At 34.6% G+C, this 17,987-nt stretch overlaps 2 protein-coding genes across 5 annotated transcripts in view; one reads left to right on the top strand and one right to left on the bottom strand.

Annotated features, from left to right (window-relative positions):
• LOC143249766 (semaphorin-5A-like) overlaps nt 1–17,987 on the top strand; it is a 170,601-nt gene that overhangs the window by 7,537 nt on the left and 145,077 nt on the right.
• The window catches only part of LOC143249767 (uncharacterized), a 36,469-nt gene continuing 35,097 nt past the window's right edge, over nt 16,616–17,987 (bottom strand). For all 4 annotated transcript variants that reach the window (XR_013027933.1, XR_013027931.1, XR_013027932.1 and 1 more), the window contains exon 2: nt 16,616–17,018. Coding sequence is in view for 1 of the 4 variants with exons in the window: in XM_076500156.1 (XP_076356271.1) it covers nt 16,746–17,018 (273 nt within the window). In the remaining 3 variants the exon portion in view is untranslated. The remainder of the gene's footprint in view (nt 17,019–17,987) is intronic.

Below are 17,987 nucleotides of genomic sequence, written 5' to 3'. Positions count from 1 at the left end.
TAACTATGTTCGTAGTATAAGAGCTTGTCTCCAGTGTAGGGTTAGCATAAAAATAAAGAATTTGTAAATTATAAACTACGGCTTGACGAAATTATTTAAATTACATAATGTGCATCTTTAGTCACGTTGGTGGCAGTATATGTAATGTAATCTCCCCCACATCTCTAATTTCTGTATTACACATTCCAGCAAAGCTTCCCGATCTTTTGTCTTCCGTTTTTAGATAAATATATATATATATGTGTTATATATACATTCAACGTAAGCCTTATGTATTGATTATAGAAGAAGAAAATTATATTTAATTTTTTCCTTTTTTTCCAGTAAAGCAACTATTCACTGTTGCTTCGATGTACAAATGTTGCTTTGTCCAACAAGTCAGTTATCTCATGCTGCGTGTTTCGCTCTTCGCCTAATAATGTACATGTGTAGCAAGACAGTCACTGGCTGGCAATAATTACCGGTTTAGCTCTATTTTCTATTTTGCCGTCTCAGCTGCACCTATTTATTTTCTTACACAGATATTCTACAAACATGATAGGAATGATTCATTGAGAATGAAATATCTATCAGGATGTCTGACAAAGATAATATATAATATACACAGCAGATATTAAAAAAAAAAGAAAATAACAAATGGTACAAGGAGCGTAAAAACATTACGAGTAGAAGAAAACATACTTCCTGCTGACTTACTGTTATTATAGAGTTCTGTTAAAAGATAAATTAACCCATTTAAGGTACTTTATAGTCAGGGAGAAAGCTGCTATGAAATTAGAAGGCTACGCAAAGTGATCTATGAAATCAATTATATGAGTTCTCTGTTGGCAGTAAACGCATGTTGATCTTATCAGCCACGCCCCATCTCGACCTACTTGTTTATTTACATATATGAACGCGAATAGTTTTCAGTGATTAAACTTTAAAAAAATAAAGGAGGCAGTTTACATTTATAAACCCTTCTAATAAGATTAATGAAATGTTTACAAAACAACTCAACAACAGGTATAAAACTTTACACGCAATATAGCCTACTAAGCAACTTCTCACTTCAAAATCATATAAAAGTGGAACCTTACAAACACGTACAACTCCTGAAAACAAATATAACAGTTTTTTCATAAATGACCCCTAATAGCGAAACCAATACATGAAATGTGACGTAAACATGATATTACAAAATCATTTTTTGTCGCTAACAGAGGTGACTCTTCGCAAATATATGTGCAATCCCCCTAACGACAAAATTAATAAATTTTATAAAAACGCTGCATCTGATAACAAAATATTTTAACAATAACGTTTACAATTACATACCGTACATATATATCTTAACACTACACATAGAAGTACACAATACTGTTCACGTTTCACAGAAATGTTTACAACACATATAAAAGCTGACAAGTCTGTTAATAAAAGATAGATTTAAAGGTGATTCTCAATATTAGAGAACTGCGTTTGGTTCATTACACACAATCAGTGTATATAAAATCAAATAATGTGGTACAATAACTTATTCAATAGTATTTGAAGATGACCTGAGATTATTATAGGATTATGATACATATTTCCAACCTGAACTGTAATAAACAAATAGAATACCGCTTGCATATCTGTATCGTTTGACTAACATAGTAATAATAACATAGTAATAACAACATAGTAATAACATAGTAATAACAACATAGTAATAATAACATAGTAATAACAACATAATAATAACATAGTAATAACATAGTAATAATAACATAGTAATAACAAAATAGTAATAATAACATAGTAATAATAACATAGTAATAACATATAGTAATAACATAATAATAATAACATAGTAATAATAACATAGTAATAATAACATAGTAATAACATAGTAATAATAACATCGTAATAACATAGTAATAATAACATAATAATAACATAGTAATAACATAGTAGTAACAGGATTATCAATTCCACTTTTCGTTGCTAAAGAGGGATCCAAGAATTGGTTAACTGTCTTCTTTCTAATCTGTTACTTCTAGCGTAGATAGCCATCGAGTAGCTTTGGGCGCAATTCAGCGAATAAACAGTTCATCACAGCAGTTCATGGTTTAATTAATTATGAGAAAGTTTCAAAGAATTTTGCACTTCTCATGCTTTTTCGTTATCTGGTATAATTTAATATTCAATAAATATAGGCCCGACACGGCCAGGTGGTTAAGGCATTCAACTCGTAAGTTGAGGGTCGAATCCCCGCCACACCAAACATGTTCGCCCCTTCAGCCGTGGGAGTGTTATAAAGTGAAGGTCAATCCCACTATTCGTTGGTGAAAGCGTAGCCTAACAATCGGCCGTGGGTGATGATTACTAGTGGCCTTCCCTCTAGTCTTACACTGCTAAGTTAGGGACGACTGGTGTAGATAGCCCTCGTGTAGCTTTGCTCTAAGTTTAAAAACAAACAAAATTAACCAGCCAATAAATATAGACGTTTGAAGTTATTGCCAAATGATTTTAGTGTTATTTTACCTTCCAATTAATAACAGCTATTGTAAAGCATTACTATTAAATGACTAATTTTCTGTAAAATGCAGCAAGCAAAAGACTAGAACATTTGTCAGAAACATGAAATTAGCCTACACGAAATATTTTTTAGAATTTTTACCTGTTCCTAGCTCTTCCTTCACAGTGAATGATATGTCAAAATCTCCCTACTGAAGGGAATAAATACCTTGGGGTTTTGACATACTTCTTTCCGTCCCGTAAAACTTCTAGCTTGCCCTAAAAAATATTCGTTGCAACGAACGTCCTTTAAAGGCTGTCACTTTTCACCCTTTACACTTCATCCAAAACGTAAAAATTAATATACTTATGCAGGTTTTAATCTCTGAATGACCCCTAGTGGCACTGCATTATGACTCACAACGCTAAAAATCGAGTTTCGATACCCGTGGTGGGCAGAGCATAGATAGCCCATTGTGTATCTTTTTGCTTAATTAGAAACATCTTTTTGTTAATAGTATGTAATAAAACAAATTCAACAAAACTCTCCGTAGGTTTATTTCCTTTCTTGCTAATTAATTATTTGCAGTTCGTGTTCATCATTGATGCATTATCTTACTTATCTGTAAATATATAACCGTTCTACAACACTATAAAGAAGTCAATAGTTTCCAGTTAACAACTGTTGATACAGATTTCTGTATTAAAGCATGTAGATTTCTGATATTTCGATGAATGTTTACCATTAGTTTAACATACAAAAATCATCACAGTAAGACATTAGTTTATACATCATGATTGTAAAGTCACGAATTTCTGTTTTGAGGAACTTAACTTTACAAAATAATGTAAATTTTAAAATAGTAAAATGTGTAACGCCTTAAATATAAAAGTGCATGTTCATATTGTAGTATCAAAGTATATTTTCTTATTGTTGTATGAAAGTATATGTCCGTGTTGTATCAAAGTGTATATCCGTATTGTTGTATCAGTGTATATTCGTATTATTGTATCAAAGTGTATGCTTGTATTGTTGTAACAAAGTCTATGTCCATATTGTTGTATCAAAGTACACGTATATGTTGTTTTGTCAAAGTGTATGTCCGTATTGTTGTAAAAGTGTATGTTCGTATTATTGTATCAAAGTGTATGCTCGTATTGTTATAACAAAGTCTATGCCAATATTGTTGTATCAAAGTGTATATCCATATTATTGTATCAGTGTATGTTCGTATTATTGTATCAAAGTGTATATCCATATTGTTGTATCAAAGTGTATGCCCATACATTGTTGTATCAAAGTATATGTTCATATTATTGTATCAAAGTGTATGCTCGTATTGTTGTATTAAAGTGTATGTCCATAAATTTGTAACAAAGTCTATGTCCATATTGTTGTATCAATGTGCATGTCTACATTGTTGTATCAAAGTGTATGTCCATAAATTTGTAACAAAGTGTATGTCCATATTGTTGTATCAAAGTATATGTCTACATTGTTGTATCAAAGTGTATGTCCGTATTGTTGTATCAAAGTAAATGTTCGTATTATTGTATCAAAGTGTATACTTGTATTGTTGTATCAAAGTCTATGTCCATATTGTTGTATCAAAGTACATGTTCATATTGTTGTATCAAAGTACATGTCCATATTGTTGTCTTCGTTTTATATTTTTTTTGCGATATAAAAGCTCATTTTTGGCGATTGTCAACACTGGTGAATTAGCCGTTTTCACATTGCTAAAGTGTGACCATTCATCCATCCAGGTGGTCACATTGGGTATTTCTTCGAAACTCACAAACCGTAATTTTTTGTATGTACTGATTTGATTTTTTTGTTGAATTTCACCCAAAGCTACTCGAGGGCTATCTGTGCTACCGATCCTTAATTTACAAGTGATAGATTAGAAGGAAGACAGCTCAGCTAGTCAGCACCAAGCACCGCCAACTTTTGGATTACCAAACATGCTCGCAGTTTCAGCTCTGGGAATGTTATTATGTGACAGTCAATCACTTTTTTCATTGGTACCCGTGGTCTGCAAAATTTGAAACGAGTGTCATAACCAGTAGGTCATGCTAGGGCATGTCCGTGGTTTTACAGAATAACTTTGAAGACGTTATCCAGATATATGTTTTGCACAATCTTGCAGTATGTAACTGACATAGATGTTTGTTGTTCAATTGTTTGTGTTCGTTTGTTTTTTTACAATAAAACTTGGTCACATTAATTTTTATTTTACGTTTTAACAGCCTTCGATGAAAGGAGGTAAACATTTGTTATATCTTTAATATAGACTATCTTTATTTATAAGTATTGATTGAATTTACGCTATTGAAACAACGCTAGAATAAACTTTATTTAAAAAGTCATGGCAATTTTCTATCCATAAATTTTTTTATAGTTTTAGGAACAAATGGCATATGTTCTCCTTATCATGTGCTTCGCTTGCACTCCATTTTTGTGCTACTAAAATAGCACAAGTCTGATACAAGCTAACACATGTTGTAGTAATGGATGACCGTGTTTGATTGTTTAAAACATTCGAGCAAAGTTACATAAGAACTATCTGCACGTTGATGCCTCTAATTGTGAAGTGATATACTAAAGAGAAAGCATCATTCGCCGCCAACTCTTACGCGACCGAATAGCGGGAGTGGGTCACCATTCTTATAAAACCGGAGCCTCAAAGTGCGGAACACGTGTTTTAACTATCGGACTGTACCAACCACGCTGCTTTGGTTTGAATGATAACTTAGTGTGAGCTCTACACCTATTCATGCAAAGCTAGAGCAGAAACTTTTTGTTGTTTTTTTCAATTAAGAAAAAGGTTTATCGAAGTTTAGCAGAACATTTTGACCTGTTAGTCACTGAAAATAATTATATTTTACATAAGTTGATAGTAAACTTAAGAGTTGATGAGGTACCATGACAGTTATTTCAGACCTTAAATTTTATCAGTATGTTCATTCAAGCAGGACCCTTATGATGTGTTCTTGGTACAAGTATACCATATTATTCTCACTCTGGCTCATTCAGTTGTCAACGGGGATCAGTGAAGCATTATCATAGTGTTGAAATTTACTTTCTGTAATGGCGTGGAAGGATTAGCACCATAATATGGAAAGAATGACAAAATATTCTCTTATCCTAACACTTTTACACAATATTGTACATTGGTGAACGTTTTACAGTGTTATTAGATGTTTGTGAAGAAACTGGTTTTGTAGTTAAGTACAAAGCTACACAAAGGGCTATCTGTGCTCTGCCTACTACGACCTCCAGTTTCTAGCGTTGTAACCGAATTGTAGGCTATAGCCTCTATATTTATAATCTGTTTGAAGAATGCAGAAAAGCTGCTTTGAGGTATGTGAAATCAAATGCTGCATAATATTTTAACTTAAAAAAAAAGACTTTTACGATACTTTAATATTCGAAATAATAGCATTAGTAGCTTTATATTTTGTGTTCTGTTTGATTATACTGGATCGGCCCGGCGTGGCCAGGAGTTTAAGGCACGCGACTAAAATCTGAGGGTCGCGGGTTCGAATCCCCATCACACCAAACATGCTCGCCCTTTCAGCCGTGGGGGCGTTATAATGTGACGGTCAATTCAACTATTCTTTGGTAAAAGAGTAGCCTTAGCGGTGAGTGATGATGACTAGCTGCCTTCCCTCTAGTCTTACACTGCTAAATTAGGGACGGCTAGCGCAGATAGCCCTCGAGTAGCTTTGCGCAAAATTCAAAACAAACAAACAAACCAGGTAATATTGGATCCCCTCTATACATCCGTTTTTGTTCCAAAACTAGCTCTTTACTTCATTCTCCCCACCCCCAGTAAAATTCTGTAAACGTCACTGATATTGACATGCTGCAATTTGGAATGAATTTTTACATATAACGTGTCCATAGGATCCCTTGAATAAACACTCTGGCTTGGGCGGGCGCGAATGGGAATAACCAAACCGTTTTGTTTTGAAGAAACATTGATCTAGGATGAGATCTTTGAAGTCCTGAGGGTTACAAAGCAGATATCTCAAGAACATTCAATTTGTGGATTTTAAACAATGAGGAATTATAGATAGTCGAATATGCCGTAAAAGAAACACATTTCAAATTCGTTGATTTTTATTACGTGTGATTACTTTACGGTGTATGGCTGAAGGTAAGATGGCCACGCATGCTTTTGCCTTATCATCCTAGATAATACGCAAGAACGGCCCGGCATGGCCAGGTGGGTTAAGGCGTGCTACTCGTAATCTGAGGGTCGCGGGTTCGCATCCCCGTCGCACCAAACATGATCGCCCTTTCAGCCGTGGGGGCGTTATAATGTGACGGTCAATCCCATTATTTGTTGGTAAAAGAGTAGCCCAAGAGTTGGCGATGGGTGGTGATGACTATCTGCCATCCCTTTAGTCTTACACTGCTAAATTAGGGACGGCTAGCACAGATAGCCGTCGTGTAGCTTTGCGCGAAATTTAAAAAAAAAAAAACGCAAGATACACATGGTACACGCCTTCCTGATTTATTTCAAGAACATTTAGAATATTTGAAAACGGCATTTTTTACGGATTAGTTGGGGTAGTTTTACCACATCTTTGGGGTCTATTTTACCCAACATCATAGGAAAAATGGTCTCTATCAAAGGAGTGGGTTTATTTTAAAAAGGGTCTGTATCCAATCTTTGATGTAGTTAGAAATGCACATATAATAAGCAAGGTAACATTTAAAAACCTCTTGATTTTTCATTACATTCAACGTAAATGATAAAAATGCATTCAGACACCAGGTGGCCGTCTTACTCCACCTTCCGCCACAGAAATGTTTTCACGCACATCATTGGTTATCGTAATCGAACATCTACAAACTTCCATTCTTGCATTTTCGCCCATTTAAAGAAAATCTATTGCCGTGTAAAGATAGATAAATAAGTTAGTTAACCGTTTTAATTACTAGAAAATAAAGGTTTACATTTAGACTACGAAAACGCGTTTCAGCGTGTTCTATGAACGTTTCCATCATAGCTTAGTGTAATGGTCATTGCGTTACGGATCTATTTAAAAAATCAATAAGTCATTATTCTTGTTTTTATAACCTCTTTCTCATGTCATGCTATTGGGTAATTTGTGTAGGAAATACGGTTTATTGTACTTTTGTTAGCCCAGTAGAAACAGGAACAGGATGTATGTTATTTGCTCTACGTCATATTTTACCATGTTATGTAATCTGTATTTTGTTACTTTAAACAGTCTGATGTGGCATTTTTCGCACTAGCATGTTTTCTCGTCAATTCGCATGCGATTAAATACTTGTTAACACAGGATTTAAACTGGAACACGTAAAACTGTCGCCTTGCCGTCGCTCGAATCCCATTAACAGAACAGTGAGGATTTTCAAAAGACTACTAGTGAAAGTTCTGATACCTAAAAGCGACGAAGACAAAACTACAAATAAAACTTGCCACAATACAGAAAGGTATAAATACTTCTAATACCTCAATTTGAACGTGAGTCTCCGTGATAACCGATGGATTAGCACACAAACATTCAGATTAGGTCTGAGCTATAATAGGTATTCAGAGGAAATCTCGTGACATCATATGCGAGATAGGTGATGAAACATGTTATAGGTAAAGATTCTACTATCGCACATAGGATTAATTTTGATGCGCCCTTGCGGAGTTTATAAACAAAATACACGAAAGATACAATATACTGCTGTAAAGAGACATAAAAGGTGCTTCGGTTTTAAGTAAGAAATAACACAGTACACACAAGAAGTTCAAATCACTCTTACATTAGATGCACGTAAATGATAAATAAATAACGTAATTTAATATCATGATATTTCGTTCAGAACCACATTAATTAAAACAATGGTCTTCGTGATATGTCTGTCGAAAACATATCACCATGATCGTATCTTGTGCTGTTTTATTCACAGTGACAGAAACATGTCATTCAGAAAGTTATTGAAACACGTCAGTTATGCCGTCGATATGTATGCTATTTCATTCCGAAATCCATCAGTCATATCGTACATATTATTAAGCACAGGGGCGTAGATCCTGAGGGGGATGGTGGGTATACATCCCCCCTTCGTTTTAGGTGAGGGGTATGGTGCATATAATCATCATCCCTACAGTATGGTCTGTTGAATTGTTTTATTGCATCACAGGCCTACAAATTGTGTGTTTGTTCTTGTGATTCTCATGTTCTTACCAATTAAATTACATAATTAGGCCTAGATGTAGGCTTTTTCAGTAGCCAAAATGTACATCTTTAATATAGGTGTGCTTCTAAGCTTTTCGATAATTCGTTAAGTATCAGTCAGTAGGCCTAAGTATACATGCAAGTATCGTGGCAACAAGATTACTCTGTGACTGCATGTTTACAGCTTTGAGATTTACATAATCAGAGATTACCAATTTGCAAGTTTAACAGTTCACATAAGTTGTTGCAAAAATCATTCCCCTCCATCGGGTGTAAAAAGTCTGCGCTCCTGATTAAGCAATACATTACTTAAATAGTAGTAGTGTTTTTATATATGTAACAGCAGAGTAACAGTGTTCTCGGACAAATTCTACTTAGATTTATCAGTAAAATCTTTTAATATTTTTTCTTACATTACGTAATTTTATCTGCGCAAGTTTTATGCTGTTTATTCACACATTACGTATATTTAACTTGTGAAAGCATTACTTTGTTTCTACATATATTATGTAGATTTAATTATGAAAGCTTTACACTGTTTATGCGCATATTACGTATATTTTTCTGTGAAATTGTTACACTGTTTATTTAAATATTACGTAGATACAGTACTGTGCAAAAGTGTTAGGGCAAAGTTAAACATTAGATTTTAGGCTACTTTTAAATAACATTAGAATGTAAATCACAAGTGAAACATGAAAATGTTATTGATTTCCATTGTCCTTCGCTGGTACAGCGTTAAGTCTTTGGACTTGCAACGCTAAAATCAAGGGTTTGATTCCCCTAGATGGACTCAGCAGATAGCCCAATGTGCCTTTGCTATAGAAAACACAGACACACCTTCATATTTAGTGCAACAGGAACTCAGTAGAAGTGCTTGAGTGTACCAAACAGTTAATATTTTGTGCCCTTGTTTTGCTTTAATAACTTCAGACAGTATTTCAGACATTGTTGCAACATATTTAATCAAAGCGCCATTTAAGATTTTACCCTAAACGTCTCTAATACACTCCAATAAAGGGTCTTTGGAAGTAACTTTTGATTTGTCAGGTTTTTTGGCTATCAAATTTCAGATCTGCTCAATTGGGTTGAGACTGGTACTCTGTAGAAGCCATTGCATCATTTGAATTACACCAGCAGTTTCTTTCTTAGCTTAGTAATTTCTGCATAGGTTGAATGAATGTTTGAAGTATCTTCTTGGTAGTAGAATAATTTACCAATAATACACAAACCACTAGGTATACCATGACGGATCAGTATCTGATGGTACTTGAGCTAGTCCATTATTCCATCTATTTTGCAAATATTATCTGTCGCCTCAGCAGAAAAAACATCACATTGCCTCTCCTTCTTCATTGTAAGTGTTATGTATTGAGGTAAGCATCTTTCACCTTTCTTCTGCCGGACGTATGATTTACACTTTGAATCAGATATTTGAAACTTGGATTCATCGTCCATAACATCCTTTTTTGAGCACCAACAATTCAGTTTTTGTACTTTTCAGCAAATTTCTAGCATTATTTGCAGATCAAAGTAAAGGTTTTTTAACTATTACATAACCAAATATTCCACTGTTATTTAGTCATCTTGTAGATGTGGACGCTTTTCTGTCATCTGGTACATGATCGTTTATCTCATGTTTGAGATCAGTGGTAGTCTTCCTTCTGTCACGAAGGCTGCATAAACGAATACTTAACATCAGTGTCATTCAGTTTAGGTGTTCTGTCTCTTTCTTTACTATTTTCAAATTACTCATCTCGGTCTCACGATCTAGGGTGTTTTTGACAGTGTTTGAGGAACATTTCAAGTTTGTAACAATTTGTGGAGCAAGACTCCAACGAGCATCATATAAAACTTTTATACAAACTCTCTGTTCCACTGACAATTCTCTATGGTTTTTTTTAGTCCGTGTCATGACAACCAAACTTAATATATAGTGTTAAATACTGTTTTTATCAAAGGTTTATTTGTGAAGTGCTATTAAATTGATTTCTTCTAGAATATACCGGTACTCTATGTTAGCTCCATCCTACGTTCTTTCTATATAGTTAAGACACTACGTAGAGTACCATGACAGTTATTTCAGACCCTGAATTTGAACAGTGTGTTTATTCAAGCGGAATCCTCATGACATGTCCTCGCTGCCAGTATATTGGAAATCTAAAGAATGATCAGTACTCTCACCGTGGCTCATTCAGTTGTCAACAGCGATCACTGAAGCAATACCATAGTGTTGAAATTTACATTCTGTAATGGCATGAAAGAATTGACCTTATGAAATGGAAAGAATAACAAAATATTATATGATCCCAACACTTTTACACAGTACTGTATATCTGTAAAAGTTTTATATTGTTCATATATATTTGTGAGGAAATTTTAATTTTTTTCTAGTTAAAAACAAAGCTACACAAAAACTATCTGTGCCCTGCCCATTACGGGTATCGAAACCCGGTTTCTAGCATAGTAAGTTCGCAGACATACCGCTGTGCTAGTGGGGGAACAATTGCGTTGAAAAACCAATTTTTTTTTGACAACAATGCATTGTGTTCAGTCTACTTTGTTTAAAAACAAACATGATGCGATTTTCCTTATTGAAATAATATTTGGAATAACAAAAGACAGTTGGAACGGCTCACTAGATAATCATATTGCATATAGGTTTTGATTCAAGGTTAACTACAAATATTATATCTATTAATCGCCATTTTTAAGTTGTTTGTAATTAAGCAAAAAGCTACACAATCGGCAACTTGTGCTCTGCCCACCATGGGTATCGAAATCCAGTTTCTAACGATGTGAAACTATGTTTCTAACATAGCCCTGTACCACTGGGAGGCCTACTTTTTCAGGAAAATTGCTATTGAATAGTTCCAATAGGCATTTGTTAGCACATACATGTATGTGTGTGTGTTATATTTGTTCCTGTGAATGATGTTAAAACAAACTTAACGGCTCCAAGACGAACAAATGTGGCCCGGTATGGTCAGGTGGTTAAAGCACTCGACTCGCAATTCGAGGGTCGCGGGTTCGAATCCCCCAATCCCACTATTCGTTGGTAGAAGAGTAGCCAAAGAGTTGGCGGCGGGTGGTGATAACTAGCTACCTTCCCTCTGCCAAATTAGGGACGGCTAGCGCAGATAGCCCTCGTGTAGCTTTGCGCGAAATTCGAAACAAACAAGTGGAAACAGATAATTACAGGAATCAAGTTGCGTTAACTTCCTAAATTTAAGTTAACCATATGATCATCAGAGCGGCAGGTTTTACTTCCGCTGGGTTCCAGTTTTTGCTTCTTCAGTAAATAAATTTGAATATTACTCGTATGTTCGTTGCTGAATTTAAATAAATACACTTCATCCCAAGAAAATTATATGTGGCTTACAGGAACTGCGCTAAACCTTGCATAAGGAATACCAAAGACTTAGAACGTCTTACGTGTATAGAAAAATGGCACAAATTATATCATTCATTCAAGTGTCTGGTTTTCATACTGCATAAAAAACGAAAGGTAATGTTAAGAGAGAGTAATTTATATGTATTGGGTTGTTACATATCTAAATTCTCATATGACAACGGTCTGTCAACGAGGGTGTGTTAACTTGGTTTATATCCAAATATGAACAGCTGTTTCTCACGAACATGGACGTTAATAAAATTTGACTGCTAGTCTTAGCGTCGATGAATAATATTGACTTGGAAAACTAGATAGGTATAGGGGCTATAAATCAGAAAACTCAGTGGGGAACAGGGTTAAATGAAAATAAACCTCCTGGCTTTCCTCTCCTGAGATTACCCGAAGTCAATTGTATTGACTTAAAGAAACGTTTGTGACTATAAATATGTGATTGTTTAATAGTGCTTAATCGTATCTTAAATAAATCTCTAGATAGTGTCAGAACGTGTTCGCTGGATTCTCTTTTAATTATCTGATAAAAAAAAATTACATCTTCGTAAACATAACTAATTACGTTATTTCTTCCATAAGTGTTTTCCACAGCCACGTTTATTTGTAAATGTACTTTCGTAAATAAACTTTTCAACATAAGCACCAAAATTAATGTAGGTCGAACTTCAAATACAACATTTCTACAGAAATGCTGAGGCTAATAATACGTTATGCCTAATTTATGTATCTCTTCGACAGTCAAATACACTAACTAGCATAATAGTCGCGGTAAATTTCACTTCTAACTTCTAATAACTTTTCTAACACTGAACTTACTCGCTCACTAATTATCCATTTTATATCGTATCCTTGTTTCTTACAACAATCTCATTGTATGTTAAATTACTGGGATATGCACCATGTGCTTAGAGTTTTATTAATGTGAATACTGTCTTCCGTGCTCATTATGGCAATCTGAGCAAAATAGTTGTATGTTAACTGCTTCAGGCTCGGTTGTGTGTTATAAGAGGAGCTGCGAAACTCACAATATTTAGACATCTAGAAAAAGGCAGTCATGCGCAGTATAAATCATGTCTCGCTCCACGCCTATGTTAGAAATTCGGTACACACAGAACCATTTTTCCTATATTACCTTTTAGTTTCCTCCTCTTGCAATAAATAATTCCCACCCTACCAAGCCACTGTCAATTTTATCCTCACACTTGATTACGTTAGCCCAGAGCAACCCTTACCACCTTTCTCTGCCTAGAGCCCACGGTTTTACTAAGAAGCCTGACCAAAGCGACCTAGTTGTTTCTCTGTTTTATTTGTTTCTTTCTGTATATGTCGTGATCTATTTCATATTTATCTAATTTCTTCCATCTCTATCACATATCACTAAAAATGGACGTGATCATTTGCTGTATGTTCTTTGCATGCTTTAGAGCTTAGTATCTTACCTCTTCGAGCCGTATCTCAATACGCCTGAGTATATCCACACTATGATCCGGAACTGAGCACGAGCCGCAAGCTAGTCCCTCAGACAGCTGGGTGAAGGAGGTCGAACATGGGTGGGTCATTGACCTGCAATGTTGAATTTAGGTGTGTTTCTCTCTTCGTTGTGACAGATGGAGACTTAGCTGGTGCAGGTGCATTATGATTTATCGTAAAATGTGTATGAAACGTCGTCTTTATCCTGCATCTATGGATTAAATATAAACTTTAAGTGTACATAGAGATTAGCTAGTTTAAAATAATGAGTCGAGGAAAACTTGTGCTTCTAGGTGTTGGAATCCTTACTTGAGGACAAATCAGGATTACAAAGGTACGTAATAGTTGTTCTAAGTTGTGCTTTATTGAAGAGATATATTTAAAAGAATTAACTACAACAAACAGCAATCAAATTTTATTTCAATGTCTTTTCATGAATTGTGTATCAGAATTTTTGCGCAAAGTTAGGAAGAAAGTTATCTACGCATAGCCGTCTTTAATTTTAAATTGATACTCTAAAGAGAGAACAGATAGTAACACGTCCCGCGTACTCTTGTCCCACCGAATAGTGATGTCTCGTGCGACATCGACATGATGTCAGAGTCTATCTAATACTGGATTGGACGATTTGGTGATTTTACTATTTTTAACTGTAGGGGTAAAACATCCTTTTATAATTATTTATTTAAAAAAAATGTCCATCACTCCTATCACTAAGCAGAAAGTACTTTAATATAATTTATAAATATATTAACATAATATAGAATAGCAATTATTTTAATACTACATGGATATTTTTACTTCTGTTTGATAGTCAAATGTAAATAAATAGACACACCCATAAACATTTAAAATAATTACTTTTTACCAGCAAAAATACAAACTAAAAATAGAGTCAGGCAACTAAATATAGAAATACGTGTTTACATGTTTATCATCGCATATGATGATTAACGAATAGAAAATAGAAAGACAAAGAAATATGTCAAAATATTTTATCATATTCCGTCTTCTTTTGCGCCCCCCCCGCTGGCTTGGCAGTGCGCTTGAGGGCTTATAATGCCAAAATTCGTGGCTCTTGTCCCTCCGTAGATGCGATACAAACAACACTTTGTGCAGCTTTGCGCTTAAACCTAACAACAGTCATTGTGTAGTTTACATTTCCCAGTTTATCCAATCGATATTCTGATTAGGTACGTTACTTAAAATGCTCATAATTCCGTCTTGGCCTCTGTTTGTGTGAAGGTCTAACAGAAGTAATGAGTTTTCCACATGTTAGATCGCCATGACGTCAAAATCTTGAACCTCTTCAATTCAAGATGCAGTTCAATGTACTCATAACCCTAAGTCATTCTTTAGTAATGATGACAAGTGGAATGCTGGCCGTTTCCAGTCAGATAGCCCGATGTGGCTCTGCTATAAGAAAACACACATACACTTTCCAGTCAGCTCTTCATTATATGTGACTGCTCATAATGTAGACATGTTCGGCGAGCATGCTCTGAATAAATCAAGCTGAGAGTGTATACTTTAGCGTTTATTATATATCTGCTATATAAAATAAAATAAACAAAACACATTCAGTATACCAGTGGCTGGTTTGACTAAAACTTACACAACATTCGTTATGGTGTTAGATGTGGTTGAAATAATTATAGATTAAATTAAAAACTGTGAGGTGAAAAATAAAGGTATTATCCAGTCTCATAATGTATAGACAGCCCAGATAATATAGGCAAAAATTATTATATTATTGTAATGGGAAGAAGTTTGGCAATTTTAATTGTTCACTTACTCATTCAGATGTTCTGTGTCCTGCTACGAACAACTTTGATCTCCAGTAACTGAAATGATATAGGAAAACAACTCCAAGTAGGAGATGCCGTTTCATATACATCTATTTAAGTACTTGGTCGTGACCGCATGCTTCATACATTGTAGGTGTTTACCAAGATTCAGATGAATGGTTGTTTGTTTATAGTTAAGCCCAAAGATACACAAAGGGCTATCTCTGATACACTCACCACAGGTATTGTAAATCAGCAAACATACTGCTGTGTTACTGGAAGGGGCTAGCTGAGTAATTATTGAGATTTTAGTATATGGTTATGTGTATCATTTGTACACCTCAGCTCAAATACACTGGCTTTTAACTACAACCTGTTCCTCAAGTGTTCCAAGTTTCAGCTTGTCTTACTGTTTATGATTATTACTGGGTGATGCTTTCAAACTGTCTTCGTAGCAACTTATACCTCCGAAAAAGAAAAACAAAATCGCTTTAGTCTTAGCGATTCTCTTACGATGCTCACTTTTGACGTTTTCAGTTGCCAAACTTTATATTGTTAGGTTACGAAAAAAAAGTTCTCTAACGAAGCGAACACCAAGTACACTGGAAAGTCTTTTATACACTTTTATGTATGTGTAAAGAAGGACTTGTACACTTTAGCTTGTTTTCGTTATTTCCTACAGAGGCGATTTTTGATAACTCGTGTGTGGGTTGAAAGCTGTTATTACATAGATTGGCAGAAACTATATTGGAATAACACTCGCCTGAAACCTATCTTATTATGCATACCCAATTTACCATAAATGGTAACTTTTCATTGTTTCATATCTACAGTTTTATTTAAGACAATATAAAAATTTTTATTATCGTATCAGCGATGCATGTGATGTTGGATGCTGTTATAAGTGCTTGGAAATAGCTCTTAGTTCAAATACAAGTGTTTTACGATAAAATGATGAAACCTTGGATAAATGAAATCTGAAACATCCACGTTGTCTTTGATTATATGCATTCTATCAATCGCAAGTACGACATACGTAATAATGTACGTTATACAAAGAAGATTGTTCGCAGAAGTAAACTTGCATTGTATTAAAAGAAAGTTATATCGTGAAGGTTTACAGTGACGCAGAAAGAATGTGACATCATCTCGTACTCTGAATCATTTGTAGCCATTTCATATAAGATGGATCGTAGTAAGAAATGTGACGTCATGTTGTCTTCCATTGCTTTTAACAGCTCAGATAAGATGAATCTTAACAAGCAGGAGTTAAAAGGTTTATCCAACAGTTATTTTCAATACATTTGTTTGATTGCAAAACTCAAAAGCAGGTGAGACAAAACAGTACTAGGTAGCCTATCATGACAACGTCCATAAAAGGAAAACAGCTCCTAACTAAATGCACCGTTTATGATTTTGAAACCCGTGAAAAAAAAGAAAGAAAAAGAAAGATATATGGAAAGGAAGAAAAAGCTAAAATCGGGGTTAAACATAGATAGCTTTTCTCCCTTGTCCCGCTGTGTAGCAGCTTCGATACCAGGGAGAGAAAGATCACAAATAATTGGCTTCATGTCGTGAGGAGTGACGTCTCCGTCTCTACGTCCAGAAATTATGGGTTGGTTAGACTGTAGACAGATTTTAGTTCCATAATGTCTGTCCAGATTCTAAGAAAAACAAAAAAAAATAAAGGACAATATAAAACATTATCAAAAAAATTAATTGTTATTAGTATTTTTCTAAAAATAGCAAATAACTTTGGAACACCCATTTCTACTCTTCAACTCAAACTTCTTATTGTATTTCTGTACTAGTGAGGTCAAAGACATTTTGATATAATTGATCAAGTTATAAACAAAAAAATAACATAAAATTGTCTGAAATAAAATATAAGACATTCTGATAACGTCCTTCGACATAATTCATACGGTCTGTCAACTAATATTCAGTATGTTAGCAAATGTTACGGGTCGTACAGTCAAAAGTCAAAGATCAGTTCCCCTTCCCCCTTCAAAAAAAGTTATGTGATAGGTCGTGAATATTCTTTTACTCATTAGTGAATGTTTCTTTTCATTTCTTACTATTGGTATAATCATTAACCTCAGCTTATACTTAATGACACAGTTGATGTTTGAGCTTTCATTTTTACGGGTGATATTCAGCTAACTGACTTGTGCAGGAGCATTAATTGCCACATAATAGCTTTATAGACAAATCAGTCCACTTAAATCAACCAGCGTAATTACCAACCATTAATTTTATGTCATTCACCGAGTATGACTACCAAAACGAAACGATATTATTAAACTTGCTTTACTTTTATATCTTAAATTTTCTGTATTTTAAAACTTTTGTCGTGCTTGGCTTAATACATACAATTCGTACACATATTCATTCATTACTAATGGAGTTCATAAGCCACAATAGACTCAGATCATGATCAGGGGTCTCTGAAAAAATATTTTTTACAATAAGATAAGAATTCATGAACTGTGTCTCCATGGCCAATCCCCTCACACTAGGTGTGAACAAATTCAAGTGCTGTGTGTGTGTGTGTTCGTGAAGTATCCCTTTTACACAAGGATGTGAACGAACTCTGGGGCTGTTTATGTGTCCCTGAAACATCTCTTTTACCC

The sequence above is a fragment of the Tachypleus tridentatus genome, chromosome 4 (genome assembly GCF_004210375.1).
Source record: "Tachypleus tridentatus isolate NWPU-2018 chromosome 4, ASM421037v1, whole genome shotgun sequence".
Lineage (NCBI taxonomy): Eukaryota > Metazoa > Arthropoda > Merostomata > Xiphosura > Limulidae > Tachypleus > Tachypleus tridentatus.
Note: the sequence above shows the minus strand (reverse complement) of the source record. Positions and strands in the feature narration are given on the sequence as shown.